The sequence below is a fragment of the Felis catus genome, chromosome B2 (genome assembly GCF_018350175.1).
Source record: "Felis catus isolate Fca126 chromosome B2, F.catus_Fca126_mat1.0, whole genome shotgun sequence".
NCBI lineage: Eukaryota > Metazoa > Chordata > Mammalia > Carnivora > Felidae > Felis > Felis catus.
Window position 1 is genome coordinate 113,048,934 of NC_058372.1, and position 24,374 is coordinate 113,073,307.

Below are 24,374 nucleotides of genomic sequence, written 5' to 3' on the forward strand. Positions count from 1 at the left end.
AACCGACTGCGCCACCCAGGCGCCCCTGTTCTCAAGAGTCTCTTATGCTGTGGCTCTCTCCCACTCTAACCTGTTTTTTTTTTTTTTCCTTCCCCTCCCCCATGGGTTCCTGTTAAGTTTCTCAGGATCCACATAAGAGTGAAACCATATGGTATCCAACAGCAGTTTTCTCATGGGAGGTCTCTTTGACTCCTCCAGCATTCAAAGCTCCTTGTCACAGGAGGTTAATAATTTTGATTTTGACGTAGCTTCACAAACGTTTCACTCCTCTTTATTGTTCCTGATACTTCTAAAACACGTTTGTTTTTTTCCCCTTTTGTTATTATTACTAGGAAATAACTCTACCAAAATAGTCCCTTCTTTGATTACAATGTGTTCTATGGCTTCCATAATGCCATCACCAAATGAATAATCTACCAAGTAAGAAAATGGGGAGGGCGGGAGGCAGGGGAAGCAGGGATGGGAAAGCTACATATAGTCTGTATTTCTCTTTGTTTGGGATGGGTTTTCTTGGAATCCTTGTTACTAAATTTTAGATACAAAACTATCTAATAATAATTTTATTTTAATAATAACTTTATTATTTTTTTTTAATTTTTTTTCAACGTTTATTTATTTTTGGGACAGAGAGAGACAGAGCATGAACGGGGGAGGGGCAGAGAGAGAGGGAGACACAGAATTGGAAACAGGCTCCAGGCTCTGAGCCATCAGCCCAGAGCCTGACGCGGGGCTCGAACTCACGGACCGTGAGATCGTGACCTGAGCCGGAGTCGGACGCTTAACCGACTGCGCCACCCAGGCGCCCCAATAATAACTTTATTTAACTTGGCAGAAATTGTCAGAAGATCTAGGACCCCTGGGGACCCAGGAAAGCTGGTACTTTCTTCTTGCACTCCTGAATGCTGCTACTGGAGACATGTGCACATTCACTGAAGGTTAAAGTGCATGTCACGTTTTACCTTACCTCCCTGTCTCCACTGCAGCTTGCAGAATCACCTACTTCTCTTGAATTGGCTGCAGATGACAGTGGTGTGCTTGGGAAAGTTGCAGTGTCCAGAACCTGGGGCATCCAGGCTTTTCCTACTCTTACTCTCGGTGCTAATTTAAACTTGAGGACAGTGGAGAGTTTCACCTTGTATAAATCGTCTACTACAGTATTTCTCAACCTTGGCCCTCCTGACATTTGGAGCTGCTTGATTATTTAAGGGGATGTGCTTTGCATTATAGGATGTTTAGCAGCATCCGTGGCCTCTACCCGTGAGATGCCAGTAGTACTTCCCCAGCTGTGACAACCAAAAGTGTCTCCCAACATTGCCTGAGGGAAGAAATTGCCTGAAGGACAAAATAACCTCACACTGAGAACCACTGGTCAAGTGTTAGACTATCAGACCAATCCTATACGCCATTCTGAAAGTGATTATGAACCATAATAGCCAAATAATTTAGGGATTCGATTACTTAAAACTTGATTATACGCCATTGTATTCACAGTAATTTAGTCATCTGCATGTACTTTGTTTCCTTTACTCAACCCTAATTCTTTTTTGCAGAGATTTCATCAAAAATTTTTAACTTTGTTATTAATCTATTGTTTCATATCTATAACAACAACACTTTTTTTTTCTAAAGAAATAATTTATCTGGAGGGAATTCCTACATTGATAGAATACTACAAACATTAAGGTTGATGGTATTGACAAACATTTATTTTTTTGCCCCTTTACTTTGCACAAGCCTGTGCTAAAACGTATCTGAAGTATAGGAAGTCTCATGCCCTGCCCTTAGAGAGGTGTGGAGTTGGGCTGCCCTGCTCTGGCCAGTGGGATAATGAGTCACGCAATCAGGCAGTGATGAATGAGAATCCCTAGGAATACTGTGCCTGAGCATGAGATACTTTATCCATTTGAAACGTAGTTTCTTAGTTTGAAAACTGGGTCATTTGTGAGCATTAAGCAGTTAAGTATTGTTTGAACAAACACTTACTGAGTGCATAGGACCTGGCAGGTATTGGTCTAGTTCTAGGTAAATAAGACCAGGAGTGTACCTTCAGAAGCTTGTGAAAAGCTCTTGAAACAGTTCCTAGAATTTTTAGAGACTTGATATGATTGTATTCCATAGATTTGGATACTGTTCTAGGTAAAAAATATAATGGTCTTTTTTTCTCTTAATACTAAGAGATTATTTCCTTTTTTAGAAAGAACCAATAATTCCTGTTCAGATTGAAACTTGTTTTTTCTTCCCAGTTACTTATGGTCTCAATCTCTGAAGTGTATTATAATAATTGATTTCATATAATCCAACTTTTAAAATACGATGGAAATGGAATCAAATAACAGGAATTGTGCACAATTTGTGAAGTCATGCATAAATGTTAAACCCAAGCTGAATTAATTGGTTAGTGTGATTCATGTAATAAGTAAGCTAATAGGAGAAAAGGAGAGAGCGGTGGGTATTTAAAAATTTTTTTAAACTTGAAAACAATTGTGCTAAGGTAATCTTAGCAACATTTGAACATACAGATAAGTTTGGGGAAGCAGAATCTATTTTGCAGTCTGCTTTTTTCCCACTTAATATGTACATTTTCTACATGAGATACTATATTATATTAAAAATATAGTTAGCACCCCTCCATTACCTTCCCAGGATGATTTAATCATACTCCTGCTTTGGATATTAGGTTGTTCCAAATTTTTTGCCATTATAAGCAGTGCTACATTAAACATCTTCATAAAGTCCTTCAGGTACTCTTACCAAGTCAAAGTCTATGTCTAGGGCACATGAGAGTGTATGACCACTTATACACCAACAGCATGAGAGTACCCTTTTCCCCACATGATGGGAAATCTGAGTCCTAGGATTCTTTATTTCTGTCAGTTTGGTAAGGAAGAAAATGCAGCTTTAAAACTGTTTTAAAGTTGAGTGGGTGCTGGTTATTTGACATTCGTTTGATATAAAGTAAGGTCAGTAGTGGCTTGAGGCTGTTTATTTTAGGTGACTCCTTTAATAGTAAAAATTTACTTATACCTTGATATGCAAATACATATTTAGTAATTATTCTAAAATACCATATTCTCTAATCAGCCTCTAATTAAGGTCATCAAGCACTTCGATTTATATGATAGTTGTATTTTGTGCCTGCCCACATTTAGAATAAACTCCTCATGTGTAAGTTAAGTCGATTATGTTTTAGAAAGCGTGATACTTTCTTCTATAAAGAACAACTGATGTTCCCAAGCACTTCATAAAAGCTCAGTTTTGTAATCCTTTCAGAAATAAAGTGCAAAATGCACCCATGAGCACACTTTCACTTTCCCCAGCTGTGAGAGGGCTGTGAGGGCAGGCAGTGTACTCAGTCCGTGCCCTCCTTGACTCTTTCTCAGCACGGGACTCTGGACGGTCCTTTGCATGGGTGATTTCACTTAAAACTCATGAGAGTTTTGTGAGGCATGTAGTGTTATTCCTCATTTTACAAATGAGGAAAGTGGGACATAAGAGGTTTTCGACATCTTGCTCAAACTGGCAAATATCAAATCTGTGATTCATACTCAAATCCATTTGATTTCAGTCCCCTTCTTATAACCAGACACTGCAGCAGGCAGCTGAGACTGCATTAATTATGTCCTTTATTTTGGTTGACAATTCACTGAAACACAAATGGGAAATACCACAAACATTCAAAGTCCTGTCTTGACTAGTGAGGTGATGAAAATTTGCAGCATCCCCAAATTTGTTCATATCCTCGGACCTTGCCGAAGTGCCCTCCATCTGAGGAGATGTGTCTCAGTAATTACGAGGAGAGGAAGTGACTGATATTTTATGGATGATACTCCACAGGTGCTCATTAATTGAATTGAGGTGATCTCGTCAGAACATTGAAGTGAAGAGCTTGACTAAAATGTCCCTTCTCTAATGTTAGAGAGTATAACTTGCAGTGGGTTAAGGTGCAGGCTGCTTCTAGTATTGGCTCATTATTAGAATGAACTTTCATGTGCTACAGTGGCTATCTGGCCCCAAACAAACAAAACCCGACAATATTCCTTCCTTTGAAGCTAGTATCACAAGATCCAGTTACCTTATTTTACATGAATCTTATTGTGAACACAGTGCCTTAAACTATAGTTTCCCGTTCTCTATTACAGTTCCCTTGAGAATCTATTTTGTTACCTTATAGTCAAAATGATCTCCTCAGAAGGTATTTTGATCTTGTCACATTGCCACAAAAAATATCCTAAGCCTTCAGAATTAAAGTCCAAACCCCCATGTCATTTTATTTGTTTGTTTGTTTTGCTTTAAGTTTGTTTATTTATTTTTGGAGAGGTAGAGACAGCGTGAATGGGGGACAGGCAGAGAGAGAGGGAGACAGAGAATCCCAAGCAGGCTCTCCATGAGAGGCTGTGCCCCAAGATGGGGCTTGGACTCATGAAACCGTGAGATCATGATCTGAGCCTAAACCAAGACTCAGATGCTTAACTAACTGAGCCACCCACATGCCCTAAAACCCCTTGTTTGCTTTTTAAAGCTTTTTATAGACTGGCCTACCTTCCCGACTTTTTCTTCATTTGCCTGAATCTGTGGTTTACTGAGATTGGACACTGTATGGGTTTTGCCTGCTAGGCCTAGGACCTTTCTAGCTTGGCACCTTTTAAAAATACTGTATTCCTGGGGCGGCTGGCTGGGTGGTTCAGTCAGTTGAGAGTCCCACACTTGATTTCGGTTCACTTGATTCCAAGGTTCTGGGCCCAAGCCCTGCATCAGCAAGCCTGCTTGGGATTCTCTCTTTCTGTCCCTCTGCCCCTCCCCCATTCACTTGTTCGTTCTCCTCTTCTCTCTCTCTCTCTCTCTCTCTCTCAAATTAAAAAAATAAAAATAAAAAATGTTGTAGTCCTAAACTTGGGTAGTTCTTCTCTCTTCTCTACCTTTGCAAATCCTTTGTTTCTCAAAACAGTACCCCCCACAATGATTTCTCCTTAAACTGGCAGTAACCATCTTTTTCTCTGTCTACACTTGACCGGTGAATAACCCACAGGCACAGAGGCACTGGGGGAAGGAATGGAAGTTTAACACCTTTTCCTCTTATAGGAGCAATCTCCTATAAGTTTCTAACTTCAGAAATATTGAGGACTAAAGCCAGTGAAGGAATGTGTTCTATGTCATAGAGATGAAACTATATAGAGTTAACAAGGAATTCATGGCTTAAATCAATGGGTACCAAACTTAGCTTTGTAATAAAGCCATCTGGAAGCCTTTAAACAAACAGACCTAGGTCCCTCCCTGAACATCCTGCAGCTTTGGATTTAGAATGGAATGCTAGAATCGCTAGGCATCCTCTGTACGTATTGTGATAAACAAAGGAAGATAATTGTGTTCTTATTTTGCTTCAGTGTTCTACAGCTTTTGATACCATTGACCATCATCCATTTCTTTGACACTGTCTTTCGTTCTATCATTTCTTCCCAGTCTTTCTCCTTTGTTTCTTCATTAAATGTTACCCCTTAAAAGACCTTCTGTTGGAAACCAACTTGACAATAAATCTCATATATTAAAAAAAAAAAAAAAAAAGACCTTCTGTGTTTCTCATTATATATACAATTGCCTGCACCTAATTAATTCTGTCTTATATACCAATCATGTCCAGCTATCTTCAGTCTAGAACTTTCTACTGGGCCCCCAAAACATATATACCTAATAGTTTTCAATATTCGGATCATCCATGGATCAGAAAAATTCAAGGCAGATCGTGCCCTAAACTGGGTTTCTTATTTCCACCATTGTCCCTGTCACTTTCCCTACAACTCCTGCTTCCTATTTTCTCCATCACAGTAACTGATACCACCACCCACCCAGTCCCCAAAGCCAGAATGTGGACATAATCTTGCTTCTCAGTCATCTTCCCACACTGGTCTGCACTACCTCCAGCATATTCCATCCATTTGATATCACTAGGATCTCTTCCTCCCTTGCTGACTCTTCTGTGGACAACTGATGATGTTTCGATTGTAGGAAATGTGAACCAGACTTATTGGCTGGCTTGCTTGGGATATCCAGCTTCCCCTCCCCACCCCCAGCCCCATTACTCTCCCACCTTAAATGCATGTTTTAGTTCAAATGTCTCCTCTAAGAAATGTTCCCTGTCTAGTTAAGGTGTAGTGTACCCCCACCTCTGTCATAGCATTTAACTACATAGCATTCTACAGATGTGGACTACTTGGGGCTTTTGGCACTGTGTCTTTAATATTGTGTCCTAAAAACAGCATAGGATCTAGTATGTAACATACTTCTAAGTGTTAATTGGATGGATGCATGAATAAATTAGCCTGTAGTCTCATAGATAAAAATATTTAAATACCTTATTCCTTAAAACTAAAATAATGCATAGACTTTATATAATATTTAGAAAACTACAAAAAAGCAAAATGGAGGAAAAAGCTTGTAATTTGTTACACCAAGCCAACTACAATTTATTTTTATTTTTGTAGACTTTTGGCCTTTTTTCTGTGTATGAATTAATATAATGATAGTATGTGTGTATCTATATGTATATGATAATTGGATATGTATGTGTGTGTAAATGGTATTATGTAAACTGCTTTTACTTACATGTATCTTTCTTTGCCACTAAATATGGAGTGTGCATTTAGTAAGCATGCATTACTTTTCCAATAAGAGGTAAAATCATAAAAATGAGAATTGATTCTCCTCTTAAACTAGATTTACAACAGAAAGATTTCCAAATCCTAAGGACCCTCATGAAGACTAAGCAAAATCCTATCAAGAGCATTTTCCTTGGAGAAAAAAAGGATGAATTAAAGGAATCAAACACTAACCTAGTTTTCTAGTATGAAATCTTTAACCATAGTTAGTGCTGAATTTTCTGACCAAAAGTCCTCTTGCTTTTAACAGGTTCAAGGTTAAATTGAAATCTTTGATGACTGTCGGTGCCAGTAAGATTATGATGTTAAATAATCTCACTAGAGCAGTTTAGGCCCTACTTAGCCCAAACAGGTATATTTCAGAATACAAGCCCAGTAATTTTCAGGTATAACATGCAATTGTATCATTCTATATTCTTGTTGTGATGTTTAAAGATAAAAGTGTTATTACTAAAAAAAAAAGTCTCTAAAGCTATCCCTAAAGAAATTATCTTTCTCTCTTTGTATTTAACACAAGTTTAAGTTCTGGAAAACTGCTAAACAAATGTAAGTTATAGAATCATTAGTCACTTATGTAAATGTTCTTTTCTTTTAATGCCTTCAAATGTTTTGAAGTGATGTTGCTTCCTCCCGTTCTTTTCCTGGTCACTTTACCTTTTGCTTTTATTAACTTAAAGTTCTAAAATTCATCATCACCTTCTAGAAGCACTATTAGTCAGCCACCCTTCAGTAATTTCAGTAACCAGCTTTGGCAAAGGCGTCAAGTTAATCAGTGACTGTATAGCCAGACCTAAGTTCATGGAAACATAACCCCCTTTGTAGGAGCTCTTCACTGGGGTGGCTGTGTTTTCTGACGCAGGAGTGAACACCAGCACTTTGGAGTGTAGATCGTGGACTGTTTCCGCTGCAGAATAGTTCATGCCAATGGGTGCTGCACACACTGTTTGGGAGTAAGTATGTAGGAAGTAATTATTGCAAGCTGAAAGGCCTGCAGGAGCCAGGGGGAGGAATGGTGGGAGGGAAGCTTGGGGGGCTAGTGCTAGTCACCAGCTCTAGGGACCAGCTGTTGCGTACCTGTGTGCCTTTGTACCTCCAGCGGAATGCTGCTGTGTGGGAATGTGAGCCTTGGGTTGCTTGGCCTTCCCATCCTTTTCAAAAGAAGTTGAATATGTGTGTCAAATTTCCCCAATTTTTTAGTATTAGCCACTGTTTTAAATAAAAAAGTACAGATGCTGAGTCCAAGGTATGGGCCACCATCCTGAGACCTCCAGTGTTGATATTAATATAAACTTTTAATTTTTTCTTTTTTCTTTTTTGAGAGAGAGAGAGGATGGAAGTGTGGGGCAGGGAGCAAGGGAGGGAGGAAAGAATCCCACAAAGTACAGAAAGAGAGAGAAGTGGGGCTCACCCAAAGTGGAGTTCGTGCTCACCTGATGTGGGACTCAAACTCATGAACTATGAGATCATGACCTGAGCTGAAGTCAGATGCTTAATGACTAAGCCACCAGGCACCCAATTTCTTCTTATTTTTAAGTGATCCTTTTTATAACTGTAATTGTTCCAATCAATGATTCTCAGAAGAACTTTCGTATTATTTTTGGTGAACTAGGACAATATAGCATATTTAGTTGGTATTTTGTAAATTTTCTTTTTACAAATACACTAAGACCTTTAACAATGAGCATTACACCAGGGCAGTACTAACCATTGGTTTCATTTGGAATTGTAGAATATTGAATCTGAAAGGGACCTTACAGGGCAAGGAGAATGACCTTTTTCATATAAGGACCTTGGGTCAGGCCATTGAGGTAGGTTTTCAGAGGTGGTAGTTTCTTAGTCCACAACCTCTGTGATCCGCAGTGCTTTGCGTTCTTGGGCTTCCCTGGCTGTATTCAGAATGGGGCCTGGGGAAGTTTTAGATTGAAGTGCACTGGACTATCTTTAATTTATAATCAACAATACAAGTGAATGAGAGGACTGCATACATGTATATTTCCTTACTCTGTGGGTCACATTCTTACTGTCTTCTTCCCTTTCCTTGTCTTACTATTTCCCATTCTCTGTGCCATAACATATGTTTCTAATGCATAGCTAGTAAATTGTTTGATGGTTCCTGCTTATAATTTTTAAATCAGGTGGTTGAGGGATTATATCTTGCTGTGTATTTCTTTTCCTACTGGTGAGTGGCCCTTGATAAGACAAGAATGCCTTAACTGCTTCTAGGTCATTTTGGTCAAGTTTGTTGGTCTATGTGGTAGCAAGATTTTAGATAATCACATGGAAGGGACTTTGTAAAAGGTCTGTCTGAAAGTAGATAGAACTTCCTTGTACATTTAATGTTTCAGACACCTATTATGAGGAGCTAGGTTTTCTTATCTTCATTTTAGAAGCTCAGAGAGATTAGGGAACTTTCCCAAAGCCTCCAGCTAGTAACAAATGGAACCAGTTCGGGAGTTCAGGTCTTTCTTTACCTTAGACATGTGTGCTTTTTTACTTTACCTCATAACTATGTTTAAATAAATAAATAAGGGAAAAAAAGGTAACAGTAAAATCCCACCATAGCTAATTTTAAGAAAATACATCGTAATTGTACCTAAAGCCCATATTCCTAAAGTATGAATAGTAATATTTTGTTCCAAGCATCAATTCAGATTTTTTTTTTTTTAATACAATTTATTGTCAGGTTGGCTAACATACAGTGTATATAGTGTGCTCTTGGCTTTGGGGGTAGATTCCCATGATTCATCGCTTACATACAACACCCAATGTTCATCTCAACAAGTGCCTTCCCCAATGCCCATCACCCATTTCCCCCTCTCCTCCACACCCCCATCAACCCTCAGTTTGTTCTCTGTATTTAAGAGTCTCTTATGTGTTTACCTGCCTCTATGTTTGAAACTACTTCTTTCCCTTCCCTTCTCCCATGGTCTTCTGTTAAGTTTCTCAAGTTCCACATACATCAACTCAGATTTTTCATCATGTTTTATATCCCTCAACCCTCTAGTTTTGTCAGTTACAGAGTTTTAAGGAAACAACAGTGAGACTAACCGTAAAGGAAATGGTGAAGCATATTGCTTGAGACCATGAACTGACCTAAGGTTGATCCCAGATCTACCCATAACAAACTGTGTGGTGTTGGTCAAGTTAATCTCTTTGAGCATCTCTTTCTTCTTATGTTAAACAGAAATGATAATTATACTGGCTACCTCATGGGGTTATTATGAGGGAAAAAATGAACTTGTCAATGCACTTAAAGTTATTTATGCCACTACCCTTACTATTACTTCTCTTAATGCTTTGCTGCCTCTGAGGTAAGGCTGCTGCCTTCCAAGAACTTATATAATTTACCTTCTTTGAATTTCTTTTTCACAGATGACAATTTTATCTGCTAAACAGGGATTTGTAACTTGAATATGATGGCTTCTTTGGAGTGAATCCCTAAAGGAGCGTTGTGGTGATGATAAGGATCTTTGAAGTTTATGAAGAAATGTAACTAAGCTCCAATTTGTAACTAGACAGAAAACCTACACAAAGCCTGAGTACCAAGTTTTGGTGTACTGGCTGCTGCTGGATGAGTTGGCGCTGGTTTTGTGCCTGGAGGAGAATGTGGGCAAGCTTCTCCTGTGTCTGCTGCCATGTCTGGGCTCTGGTCTTGATCTCTTGGCTGGATCACTAACGTAGCCTTCTCAACAGAGCCTTTGTTTCTAGTCCCATCTTTTCCTGACCTTCTCTACTTGGCTCCACAGTGGTCTTTCTAAACTATAAATCTGGCCAGGCCACTTCCTACTAAAGCCCTGGCTGTTGCCTCCACAGTGTCCACAGTGATGCTTTCTCAAGCTTCAGTCACTCACACATTCCTTCACCAATATTCCCATGTCTGCATACCATCTGTCCTACTGTTTACTTAATAGTTGTCTTTAGAAAACTTTTGTCAGTTATGTTTACTTAGCCTTTTCCTGAGCAGTAATATCTGTGAAATCAGAAGTTTAATGTGCCAGCTGTATTTACTACTAGAATTCTTTAAGTAAAACTGTAGCTATTAAAATATGTTCCTCTGTGCACCATCTGAAGTCACTAGAGCCACTCCTAATACACTTTGGAGAACAGTAACCTCAGGGTAAAATCCAAGCAGTTTATCTTGTGCTCAGCACTTTCTGTGACCCACCCAGTTACCCAGCCCCTCTGGCTTTTTCATTCTCCTTTCCGGCCATTCCATTGAGCAAAGACTCCCTCTTGCTCTTTCATTCCACCCCTCAGGAATTCCTGCTCTCCACCTCCCTGCTCAGATGCCAACTGTCTTCTGTCCCTATGTTGTTGGAACTGTTTGGATTTTTTGTTTGCTCCTTTAACCTGAGTCCTCTAGGGCAGAGCCTGGGTCTCCTGCATCTCCATGGCCCTGTCCTCATTACAAAATCCTCAATTAGAAGTCATCCGCGACCTGACTACATTGCCCTTCTTTCTATTGTGTCCACTTTGCCCTCCTTCTAGCATCACCCTGCTCTTAAATGCCATGTCCTTTTGCACATGTTCCCTGCAGTAGAATGCCATTTCCCCTCCCTCAGCAGTCAGAGTAACCATGGCCCCTGGCCTCTGATCCCAGCCTGAGAGGATTCTTCTCTAGGTTTATCCTTGTCATCACTCTTTTTTAAAAAATAAGAATAATAAAGGAAAGAGGCAGCAGCATAAGAATGGATGTTAGAGCAAAGGTCCAAGAGCCTCTTGCTGGAGGAAAGAGCACATTTTGGAGATTGGCACAAAACAAAGCTCTCAGGCACCCCCAAGGAGTTTGAATTTGTCCTTAAACCTACAGGGAGACTTTGGAAGGATTTTATACAGCTGGGTGAAAGTGATCAGATTTGCATTTTATAAGATCACTTCTGCCTTCCTGTCGTTTCTTCCCGGCTTCCTTCCAGGACTACTTCTCTTGCTTCCCCCTTAAATATTTGGCTCTGTAGGATCTAGCACTTGACCTCATTCCCTGCTCACGTATGTTACCACACCCACTGCTACCTGATACTGGCCAGTGTGGACGTAATTACTGGTAATTGTATTGCCTTGACCAGAGGTATCCTTAGGCACCCAAGGCCAGGGAAGTTCAGTGACTCATCAGAAACCACAGGTAAGTTCCTGAGTGGGTTTCAAAAAAAACCGTCAATAGGCTTTGAGAAGTCAAGACAAACGATGACTGTTGAGATTGACAGTAGATCACTTTTGAGAAAATCAGCTTCACTGAAGTAGGGAGGGAGTCAACAAGGTTAAAAACTCTGCCTCCATCCAGAGAGTATCTGAGGCAGGTTTAACAAAGGGCATATGCTAAAAGGTTAATAAAATCAGAATAGAAGAATTCCAGAATGAAAAGAAGTTGGAAGATAATGCTAACCCAAATGCTAACAATATGCTCTGAAGGGAAGATTGCGTATGGGAAGGGAGTTTTAAGGAGAAACAAAATCCAGAGGCTTTTATATTGATAGATGGGGAAATGCAAGTAGGTTTGTGGATTAAGATGAAGGAAATGAAGGCATGGAGAGGTAGGGTGGAAGTAATGGAGGAATTTCACCAAGCATCAGGACTGTCGAAAGTACAGACAAGAGGGTTAAAATGGGTAAAAGAGAAGTTCCTTCTTCTGAAGAGAAAGATGCTAAGAGGGAAGGTGGAGGGGAGTACATTATTGGGATGATACAATGGAGAGTCCTCTGTTCAGAGAGGAAGGCAGGTAGGGCGAGGTAGAGGGCTTGCAAAAGCAGAGGTCTGGCATAGCTACTGCTTAGAGAGTAAAGGAAATGAGTTAGGGGTCAGTAGGGAGTCCCATGAGGGAGGGAGGGTTTTCTTAGCCAAGGTTAAGTGCCTTTGGTTTGTAGTGAATCCATTAAGCACAAATAAGAAAACCCAGCAACATCCATCGTCCCAAGAGAGGAGTCAGCAAGGTGATTGTTTCTGTGAGAAGGTGTTTGGAAGGGCAGGTGCGGTAGGAGGATCAAAGCTGAACTTCTAGGGCATGCCAGTGAGGATGAAATGGAAAGATTGGCCTGAAGTATGTGAATCCAGGAGGGGCTGATGGGGAGAGAGGAAGAGTGGGGGTCAAGGTGAAAGCAGAGCTGGAACGAAAAGGAGGAGGAGTGGGTGAAGGGGAGGTCTGCAAAGGGACAAGGAGGGAATTTCCAGAACTTTGAGGCCTGTCTCCAGAGGTCAGGGTTGACTTCTGAGAACTAATGACCAGGAAAACCCAGTTAGCCAAAAAGAACCATTCCAAGAATTAGGTTAAATAAACTTACAGTCACTCTAATATAGAAGGAAAAAAGATGAGGTCATATCCTCTTCCTTGCCCCCCCCCCCCAATTAAGTTGTAAAAAATAAACAAAGGGTAGAGAATTGAGCAGAAGCAGAACTAGAAAGACGGACATTGATTCCTTCCATTTGGTCTCCAGAGGCCAAAGAATTAAGTAATCAGATTGGTTCCAAATGAACTTTAATGTTCTCTTGTGGCACAGGCCATTTTAGTTCTTCATTCCTTTTGCTTTTCCTTCAGAAGCATAGTATGAGGGCCATGTCCATGTGAGAGAATGAGTTTTTATGTGAGAGGCTGTTGTTGAGGGAAATTAGGGTGTCCTGGTGCCCTGAACATATCTGAGAGAAGGGACATGAACATTTTCCATTAGGATGCCCCATTTGCCGAACATACTTTTGAGGTTTCTCATCTCAGCTTACCTGAGGCTTCCCAAGGTTGGAGTGACTTTGTTGGTGGCAGAGATAGAGCCTACCCCCTGAAACCAGAAGGAGGCTATTCAGGGCTTCTCTCTTGTCCTTTTCAGCCAGTGGAGAAGCATTCCTAGAAGCACGGCTGAGGTGAGGCGGCTGTTCTGTGATGTTGCCCAAGCATGGAACAGAGTCTTGGCAGTGCTGTGGGCCTATTGACAGAAGGTATAGGAGGAAGAGGAGCTAGAGGGCAGCATGTGCCTTAAGGGCCACCTAAGGCACCTCACTAATATTACTTAAGCTTCATTAATGAAACCCAAAGCCAAGGAAGTAGTTGACCTATACTATGAGACATCTGACTGTGGACAGGTACAAAAATGTATTGTCTTCCTTGCAGTAGAGAATTCATAAAATAAGAGGCAGTTAGCTTAGACTAGCTGGAACATTTCCAGAGAGGGTGTGTTTGAGCACATTATTGAATGTGCTAAGCCTCAATTTCCTGATCTTTAAGTTGGGCATGGTAATACTTGGCCTCTTAGAGCTGCTGTACAATGTAACGTCCTTGAGAGAGGGAATCACATCTTTTTAGGTCACTGATTGTGTCATCAGTATTGCTTAAAACATAAGCTCACTTCTCTGTTTAATATTAAAAATTTTTATTACTCTGGCCCTCTTTTCTGTGATACTTTGAGAATACCCCTTCCCTCCTTTCTAGATCCTGTTTTCTATGGTAAGTCCAAAATGCTTCACCCAGTGTAAAGGGCTGCTCTGGCTGCTCTTTGACACACTACAGGCTGTTCCAGAATAGGACACTCTGGCAACAAACAAATCCAGAGGCTTGATTCACCACTCACTGGAAACCCAGCAGTCCCAAGGGAAGAAGTTTGGGAGAAGAGGCCCTTTTATCAGGTCATCCCAGATTCCTACCCCAGACTGAGATATTTATTGTAGAGAGAATGGCACTGGCAGGCAAGAATGCTTTATGCCAACATTGACCTTGTCCCCACCCCTACACCTTGTTATAGCTTCTGAGAAACTTACACATATGACATAAGTAGCCATTTCCTTCCCTGGTGTGCCCAGTGTGGCAGGTAATTTGGTCTAAGTTTTACCATCAGCACACTCTGCCCAAATTGACCTATTCCCAAAATAATCATGGCATTCATAAGGATCCCAGGTTATCAGTCTAAACCATTCCCTCCACTACCTTGAAGAGTTTCTTTTCAAGAAGGGTGGGTGGGGAAAAAGATATTGCCTTTTTCTATGGGTTTACCTCTATTTGGAACACCTTAATTAATCAGAGATGCTTTAATCTGAACTTCAAAAGGGAGGGTATTAGGCACAGGATTCCTCCTTCCCAGGAAATCTTTTGGACTTTATACAAATCTTCCCTCTCTCTCACCTTCTAACCCATCCCCCTCCAAGTGGATTGCAAGAAAAAGTTGTCTTCATCAAGTACGGAATGTCCAATTATACCTTCCTCCAGAATAATAAATCCTACTCACCCTCACATCTACATAATTAAAAGGACCGCTCAAAGGGTCTCCTCAAGCAACTTAATGTCTTCGTCACCAAAAAGGGAAGTGACTGGCAATTTCTAGGATAGGATCTCTCATTAAAATCTTTATTGGCCCACAGTTTGCACAATTTATATTTTCTTATTATGTCTAAGAAGGAATGAAATATGGCTGGGGGGCGGGGGAGGGGTGCGCCTGGGTGCTCAGTTGGTTAAGCGTCTGACTTCGGCTTGGGTCACAATCTTGCAGTTCATGTGTTTGAGCCCTGTGTCAGGCTCTGTGCTGACAGCTCAGAGCCTGGAGCCTGCTTCAGGTTCTGTGGCTCCCTCTCTCTCTGCCCTTCCCCCATTCATGCTCGCTCTCTCTCTGTCTCTGTCTCTCTCTCAAATGTAATTTTTTATTTTTTTTTTAAATTTTTTTTTTCAACGTTTATTTATTTTTGGGACAGAGAGAGACAGAGCATGAACGGGCGAGGGGCAGAGAGAGAGGGAGACACAGAAACGGAAACAGGCTCCAGGCTCTAAGCCATCAGCCCAGAGCCCGACGCGGGGCTCGAACTCACGGACCGCGAGATCGTGACCTGGCTGAAGTCGGACGCTTAACCGACTGTGCCACCCAGGCGCCCCTCAAATGTAATTTTTTAAAAAGAAAGAATGAAATCTTAATTCCAAATCTGCACCTCCCTCCTCATTCCCTTGCAGTCCTGCACAGGGATATGTGTCAGCATGAGCTTTTATCGTGCTTCTTCCGTGTCCATACTTACACAGTGACTTTCCCTATGAGGGTCAAATATTGGAGAACAAATGAGCAGTCCTTCATGGAAAGTAGGTCCAAAAGGTGACAAAAATGTGTCTGGTGTCAGAACCAGGAAGTTAACTGGGAAGCAATTTAGAAATCAGTGTGGAATAAGGGGAGGGCTTTCTAGTATGATTGAAAGAACCCTAATTGTCACCTCAGAAGATCTAGCCCTGGCTGTGATGCTGATGGTAGACTTCAGAGCCCCCATTCTCTCATATTTAAGGAGAGTTAGTTGAATTAAATAAAACCAATATCCCCATCAGCTCTAATATTCCTGAAGGTAATCTCTATGAGGGCAATACTGGGAGTTGAAGGAAGCAGTGCCCTCTGGCCAGAGACCACCAGAAACTTACTGAAGTTGAATGAGTTGTGTTGATTCATTGCTGTGAGAGTGAATGCACACCATGGGACTGTGGGCCATCTCAGAAAGAGGGTGCTAGAAAGGAGGGCAGGATTTAGATTTGTGTTAGGTGATTCAGGGGAGGACTTACGGGAGTGGACATTTGGTCTAGATTAGATGCTATCAGGAAGCAGAGGTCATTCTATGATTGGGTATCTTACAAGTCTTATCTAAGAGGAAAGAAGGAAGGAAGGAGTAGACTAAAGAGCTCAATGCTATAATTAGTAAACAGCAGAGTCACTCATATCACCCAGATTGGAGGGCTGTTGGTCATTTTTGTGGCTGGACAATTTTCATGTTTTTAGTTTGTGTTCAGATATGAGACCTCAGAGGGGTCTTGTTTTTGTCGTGATTCATCAGGGTCAAAGAGTGGTCTTGTCAGATGTTGATGTTTTGTGAAATTGTTTATGTTCAACAGGAGAATATGAGGACCTCGCTGTGAGTGCCACGCCAGCTTTTAACAACACTTGGGCCTGGCTGATAGGCCCAGGCTAGCTGGCAGGTACCAGGGACTGCTTTTTCCTTTCTCACAGGAAAACTAGCGAACATATAATTAGGAAATCCTTTTATTCATTGTAGATATGAGCATAGTAAATATCTTCCTTTCCAAGAGTTAGAGTGAAGCATATTTGTGTCTCTATTACAAAATATAGTTGAGATGGACTATATATATATATATATATATATATATATATATAAAATATAATATATTTAAGACTATAATATATTTAATATATATTTATATTTACTTATATAAAATATATTTATGTTTAATATATATTTATATATGTTATATTTAATAAATATATTTAATATATTTATATATTTTATATATTAATATATAAAATATATGTAATATAATATAATGATATATAATAATATATATTATATCATATATTATAATATATAATAATATAATATATGATATAATATTTATTTATATATTTATATTTATATATTTAATATATATTTAACACTATAAGTGTTAGGAAACTGAAGGAGTTATCATTTTATACTCATCAAATTTTCTGGGGTGGTGATTAATATTTTCTAAGTTAATTTTTCATTGGAGAATGTATACTGCATGGTATAAATGCTTTTGAATGCTGCTATTCAAAAGAGAGAGAGAGAGAGAGAGAGAGAGAGAGAGAGTGTGTGTGTGTGTGTGTGTGTATTGCTGATGGGAAGACAAACAATGATATCATTCCTCAAAAGGGCAATATCATTTTTACATAGCAAGTTTAGAAGGGAATTGCTCCTCTGACAACACAGTCCCACTTCTGGGAATATATCCTACAACTATACCTGTACACGTGTGAAGTGACTCACATGTGAAGTTATTCGTCACAGCATTATTTGTAACAACACAGTCTTGGAAACCACCCAAGCGTCCATCTATAGAGGATGATTATATAAGCGCTGGCTAATCCACAGAGTAAAGTACTGTGTGGCTATAAAAGAAAGAATGAGGAAGCCATCTATATATTGATGTGGAAAGATACTAGGATGTATTGTTAAATAAAGACAGCAAGACAGAGAATAGTGCAATCTTTTGTAGAAATGGAAGACAAAAAGAATATATATTTATATTTATATAACATTACAAAAATATACAGGAAATGAATAAAGTGGTCACCTATAAAGGAAAAGGGTGAGCACAGAATTTGGTGGACAGCGATGTGGGTGAGAAGGAAACTTCTCATTATTTGCTTTTTAAAATACAGTTTTGATGCTAGAATCAGGAAAATGTCCTGCCTATTCCAAAAATTAACTTAAAGATCCATATGATATAAAATATGTCTTTCTCCCATGCCATTCCATTCTCCAGAGGTAACCATTTCGATCAGTTTCTTATATACCCTTTCAGAATAGTCCATTGTACTAACTAGTCCAGGAGCTCCAGAGAAACAGAACCAAAAGGATATGTATATATAAATACATATAGAGAGAAGGATTTGTTTGAAGGAATTGGTTTACGTGGTTGTGGGAGCTAGCAAGTCTGAAATCTACAAGGGGGGGCTGATAGGCTGGAGACCCAGGGAGAACTTGGATTGTAGTCTCACATCTGAAGGCTATTTAGAGACAGAATTCCTTCTTATTCAGGGGTCCTCAGTCTTTTTCTCTTAAGGCCTTCAACTGATTGCATGAGGCCCACTCACATTATGGAGGGTAATCTGCTTTCCTGAATGTCTGCTGATTTAAATGTTAATCACTTCTAAAAAACACCTTCACAGCAACATCTACATCAGTGTTTGACCAAAAAATGGCCAAGTTGATGTCATATACAATTAACCATCACATCAATGTACAATTATATCTATATCTGTTTTTTTAAAAGAATAGAAATGATAGTATATCATGGACATGGATGCACACCTTGTCTTGGATGCCAACTCTCCATGCGGAGTAGGAGAAATCTCAAAGGAAATATGCTCTTAAAGTATATGAAAATTGATAATCCTGTATTATGACAGGAAGGATATGATTAATATAAAAAGGAAAACAACAGCTTTGAAACCACTTTGGTAGTGGTTCATGTTTACATTCTATGAAAGTTTCCACAAATTGAAAAGGAAAATACTGACTTCACAGCCACAAAGAGTTAATTCATGAAAAAAAAGCTATAGCCAGGAAGAAAACATTTGAAACTTGTTCAGTGCATCAACACTCAGAGAAATGCCGAGTGCATAAGGTAAAACTTAAATATGTATTAAATTCTTTTTCTAGAAAAAGCATAAGCAAGATTGTTATGGAACTTTAATGTAAACTAAACTGCTGGTGTCAAGAGTAAACTAGTGAGCCTTTCAAAAGCCACCTGGCAGGATGAATCACAAGATATAAAATCATGCCCTTTGACTCAGTAATCCTGTTTCTGGGAACTCACCTTGAGGAAATAATGCAAAAGATGGTGAAAGGCATAGAGCCTGAGGATGTTCACTGTAATGTGAACTTGGGAAGAAGCTAAATATCCTGACAACACAGGAATTCAGATTATTTATGACTTAGTACTTTCATGAAATTAGCCAATATGAATCCATACAAAGACTAGCAACATGGCAAATGTGCGTGATTTAATGTTATGTATAGCAAACAATTATATTTTGGTCCTGATGTGACAATGAAAACTATATGCATATGGACAAGAGCAGATAGGAGTATAGAAAGCTAAAAACCTTTTGCTGCATTGGGATTTCAGAATTGTGGGGGTCTTTTCTTTTTTGTTTTAGTTCTCTTAATATTTGTCTTAGTCAGTTTGTGCTGCTATACCAGAATGCCATAAGACTGGGTGGCTTATAAATGACAGAAAGGTATTCCTCACAGTTCTAAAGGCCGGGAAGTCTAAGATCAAGGTGCTGGCGGATTTGTCTGGTGAAGGCCCACTTCCTTGTTCATAGACAATTACCCTTTCACTGTGTCACATGGTGAAAAGAGGCCTCTTTTTATAAGGGCACTAATCCCAATCATGAGGGCTCATGACCTAAGCACTTCTCAAAGGTCCTATATCTAAATACCATCACATTTGGGGTTAAGCTTCAACATATGAATTTGGGGGGGATACAAACATTCAAGCTGTAGCGATGTTGTTATAATATTTTTACATAATCACAACTTTTTAAAAATTAGCAATAAATTTATATTGCCCCAGACAGTAGGCTTACATTGAAATTCCCATTTTGTAATTAGAAAAGACTTTAAGAATCATCTGATCATACCTGTCACCCTCTCCACCCACTGTGATGGATGTGGGAGTAGAATCAAAGGTTAGAGAGCCTGTGATTCTCATACCTGGGGGGATATTGCAGGTGCTGGGATCAGAGTTCTTATTCTCTGCTTGGGAATTAGCCATCTCTCTATTGATTTAGTTTGGTAAGATGCTACAGTACCTCCAGGTGTTAAATACGTGTAAGAGAACAGAGAAATAGGAAGCCAACCACATTTCCGTGTCAATAAATCAGGTCTCTTTCTAATATTAAAACAACAATTAGTATTATTTACTTTGTAGCTATTAAAGGTGTTTTGTCAAAATGATAACAGAGCTTCAGTTACATAAAAACCCACTGAAGTATTGTTTATCTTTTCCAGTTAAATGTTCAGATCAGTTGTTTTTTTTTCCCATTGAATACAAGTGTCCAATAAATGAAGACTCGACAAGGAAAAAATATTTGGTGTAAAGATTCCATTATGTGTTTCAATTTTACGTCCCCTCTCTTGAGCTTTTCCTCAGATTGAGACAGGTTCTCAGTGTCTGTGGGCTTCTACTTTCACTAGTTGACTTATTTTCCAAATTTGGAATGCGCTCGTAGAGGTCATCTTCACAGTGCGAAATTTCCCAATTAGCAAAACAGATTTGCCAAGCAGGAAAAGGATGGTTGCAAGTGCCCAACTTCCTACTTCTGCCTGCCAGGAAAGTAGATTTGGTGTTAACTCCTATGACGAATGTATTTTTCAGGGTGGATCACTTGTACACGTTCTTTGTTCAGTGGTCTCCTGACGTCTATGGGAAAGATGCCAAAGAGCAAGGCTTTGTGGTCGTGGAAAAGGAAGAACTGAATATGATCGACAACTTCTTCAGTGAGCCAACCACCAAGAGCTGGGAGGTGAGCACTCAAGAGGGGCTAGACTGTTGTGGCCATTAAATTACACTATGCAATCAAAATTTTCTTGTGTCCAATACCAAGAACTTCTTGGCTGGCAAGAAGTTAGATTTCCTGTGCACTTTTGAAGTTATAGAGGGAAATAACTTTATTCCTCTGTTTGAGCCAGTTGTATGTGTCACATAAATACCACCACTATTACCGCTGCCAGGCCATTTCACTTTCCTTTTTAAAAACTGATAATGGGTCCCCTTTATGTACAGGATGAAATTCAGGCTCCTTAATGTGGTCTGAAAAGCCCTTCATAATTTTTTTGAGCACTTACCAAGCCCTTCTCAATGGCACAATGGATGGGAGAAGCAGAAGTTAGCATCAAGGCGTACAGATGAATCATTATAATATAATGAGATAATTGCCATTATAGGGGAAGTGCCAAGTGCTGTAGGAGCATGGGGCCAGGCACCTGAATGGAGCCAGGGGGATCAGTTAAAGCTGCCCAGAAGGAGTGATCTGAACAAACATCAGAAAGGGGAGTTCAGGCAGTTGGGGTAGAATGGGACATGGGCCATGTTCTGGTCAGAGAGGAAAATCTGTGCAGAGGAATGACAGAGGGAGAAACAGGATGTGGGACATTTGATAAACTAACAGGTTCAGTGTGGCTGGACCATAGGGTGCAAAGCTGAAGGAGGGGCAAGAAATGAAGCAGGAAAAGAAAGTAAGGACACATCACAAAGGACCTATGGATCATGTCTGTCTTCCTAAAGACAGTGGGAAGGCACTGAACTGTTTTGAGTCTGGAGAAGTGTACACACATATGCATTTCAGAGAGGTGTCTCTTTCTGGCAGACGTTCAAGAGATTGGAGGAGTTGGACAACACTTGAGGCTCAGAGACCCATTAGGAGGCCCGTGCAGGATCAATGTCGAGAGATAATGGTTGCTGCAAGAGTGGCAGTGGGGGTGGAGAAAATTGAGTGCTTGAAGGATAATTAGAAACTGGAATACACAGTATTTTGTGAGTAATTAATTATATGTGGAAAGTAAGGAATATATGGAGATCGAACTCTTTGTTTTTAGAGTGGGAACTGAAGGGGCAGTGGCACCTGCCCTTTGCTGAGATAGGAGCATAGCAAGAGTATTAGATTTAGTGGAAAATGCTCTGCATTCTGGTTTTAATCTAAATTTGAGGTGTCTGTGGAATGTTCGAGAGACAGAATAAAACTTGGGAGAAATATCTAAAGACATGATTTGGCAATCAGTGGCAAAGTTGAAGTTATGAGTATAGATGAGGTCATCCTAGGAGAGTATTTACAGTGGAAAGGGAACAGGGCTCAAACTAGAACCCTTAGGGATACCTGCATTTAAAGGGGCCAAAGGCAGTAGAGACCACAAAGGCAGCCAGGGAAGAAGGTAGAAAACAAGGAAAGTCATGTCTTAGAGACCAAGGGAAGAGAATTTCGAGAGGGGAGTCATGGTCAAAATGACTTATGCTGCAGAAAAGTCAGAAGATAAGAACTGAGGTATGTCTCTTGGACTTAAAACCAAGGAGGTAGTTGATGACTTTGACAAGAGCAGTCTCATTAAAGTGGTAAGCTCAAAATTTAGATTCCAGTGGTTCAAAGAATGAGTGGGAGATAAGTAAGTTGAACTAGTAAAGGTGGGCAAACAATTCAAATTTGGTTCTGGAGAATAAAAATGATGTGGTGAACTGGACGAATAAGTGAGGTTGGGAAGGTTTTCCCTCTTGTGAGAGAGACTTTAACCTTTTGGATGAGGTCATTAGGAACCCCAGGGTAGAAGGTCAGAAGATAAGGGAATGAAGAAGGAACTCATCAGGAGAGCAGATCTCTGAGAATTGGCAGAGAAGTGGGGATAGGGATAGGATTGGTTTTAGACAAGTGGGTGGGCAGTAGAAAAGAATAGGATGTGTGCAAATAAAATGCCGATTGAGTGGTGGTAAGTTGTGGCATTTTTCATCCGATGGTTTCTTTGCAGTGGAAGGAAGGGGATCTCCTGAAGTGAAGGAGGAGTTAGTGAAATATGGAGAAGAAGGTATGAAATAGCCTCAAGACTAGGATAAATGTGAAGGACTGTCATGGGGTAGCTGTCTGGTATGGAGAGCTCTGTTGGGTCTGCCATGTTTATAGTGGCCCCAGGCTACAGTGAGGGGTGATTTTCTCCAGGAATCCCAGCCTGGTTTTAGATTCATCAAGTGCACAGTCGGATCCTTCCAAGGTTGGAACCTTGCCAGATTGGGACGAACAAGGGTAATGAACCTGCCCCTTAGGTCTGATGCCTTCTGGAATGCCAGGTTCTCTCATATGTGTGCTTGTACTCACTTCCTGTCTCACTGCCTGATAGCTCTGTAGCGTATTGTCCCCAAATTTATTTGCTTGTTATGTCTCCCCATAGTTCACAAAGCTTCTTATTTGAAACTACTGTTTGAAGCTGTTTAAGCCTTTCAGGCTCTTTCTTCCTTGGCTTTTTGTATAAATTCTGATTTTTTTTTCTTTTCTTTCTTTGCTCCTGTCTCTGGCCAGTCTTTCCAAGTCAACTTTGCCAGTCCCTTTTCTCATGCCGTCTCTGGGAGTTTGTCTTTGGCCCTCTTCTCATCTGTTACATCTTCCTTGGATGAGCTCATCAACTCTTGTAGCTTATGCTGCCTACTCCCACATCTGCCTACACCACATACCTCTTTCTCCCGAGCTGCTACTCTAGAGTTCATAGCCGCCCCCCAGGCACAGCTGCAAGTGCCCATGAGGCAGAGGTGGTATGATACTGACATTCTGGCCAAGGCACCCAAGAATATCAAGTTCTGTCCTCACTTAATCAGCTCTAAGAGGCCCCCATAAGATATGTGCACAAAGGAAGCAAAGCCAGGAAATGTACATTTTCTTTTTTATTTTTAAGTTTATTTTTGAAAGAGACAGCACAAGTGGGGGATGGGCAGAAAGAAAGGGAGAGAGAAAGAGACTCCTAAGCAGGCTCTGAACTGTCAGTGCAGAGCCTGACGTGGGGCTCAAACTCAAAATTGTGAGATCGTGACCTGAGCCTAAACCAAGAGTAGGATGCTCAACTGACTGAGCCACCCAGGCAACCCTGAAGTGTTCATTTTCTTACTGAGACTGTGGCCTCTTGCTCCAATATGGAGTTCCAGAGAGAAGGTTAGATAACATGGTGGGGGGGGGGGGGGAGCGCTCGGGGGAAAGGCGGTTAATCCTTGCCTGATGAGGCCTGAATATCCTGAGTGGGAGCAGCCCCCTTTGAAGGACTGTTCTGCCTCTCTCCACTAATGCCATCCTTGAATCTCAGCTCTTGCTAACCCCAGTGGGAGGAGAGAGAGGCCACATCTACCAGTACCAGAGGGAAAGGAGCTAAAGAGGTATACAGGGAGAGAAAGGTCTGCTTCAAGATCTAGTGTGGGCCTGGGCAGTCTGCCTCAGGCCTTCTCAGACTGAGCCACTGAGGAGAATGAAAGAGAGGGCAAATCCCTCTAAGAAACTCCTCTAGATCTGTGGTGGAAGAGGAGGAAAAGAAGAAGGGATGGAGAAGGAGGAAGAACTGGGTTGGCCTATTCCAAGCTCCTCGTGCTTATGCTAATACTTGTGCTCATAACTGGAGAGATAAGTGGCTAGACTGGTCAGGCTGCCTTATCCCTGTTTTCTGGCCACATGGCAGAGAGAGTCCAAAAGTGCAGCGAGCAGCAGAATGCTTGCCACACTC

At 40.6% G+C, this 24,374-nt stretch overlaps 1 protein-coding gene across 7 annotated transcripts in view; it reads left to right on the plus strand.

The window, feature by feature from the left end:
• The window catches only part of NCOA7 (nuclear receptor coactivator 7), a 163,979-nt gene that overhangs the window by 118,071 nt on the left and 21,534 nt on the right, over window positions 1-24,374 (plus strand). For all 7 annotated transcript variants that reach the window (XM_045057996.1, XM_045057994.1, XM_045057997.1 and 4 more), the window contains one exon: window positions 20,509-20,656. In XM_045057996.1, coding sequence (XP_044913931.1) covers window positions 20,509-20,656 — 148 coding nt within the window. The remainder of the gene's footprint in view (window positions 1-20,508; window positions 20,657-24,374) is intronic.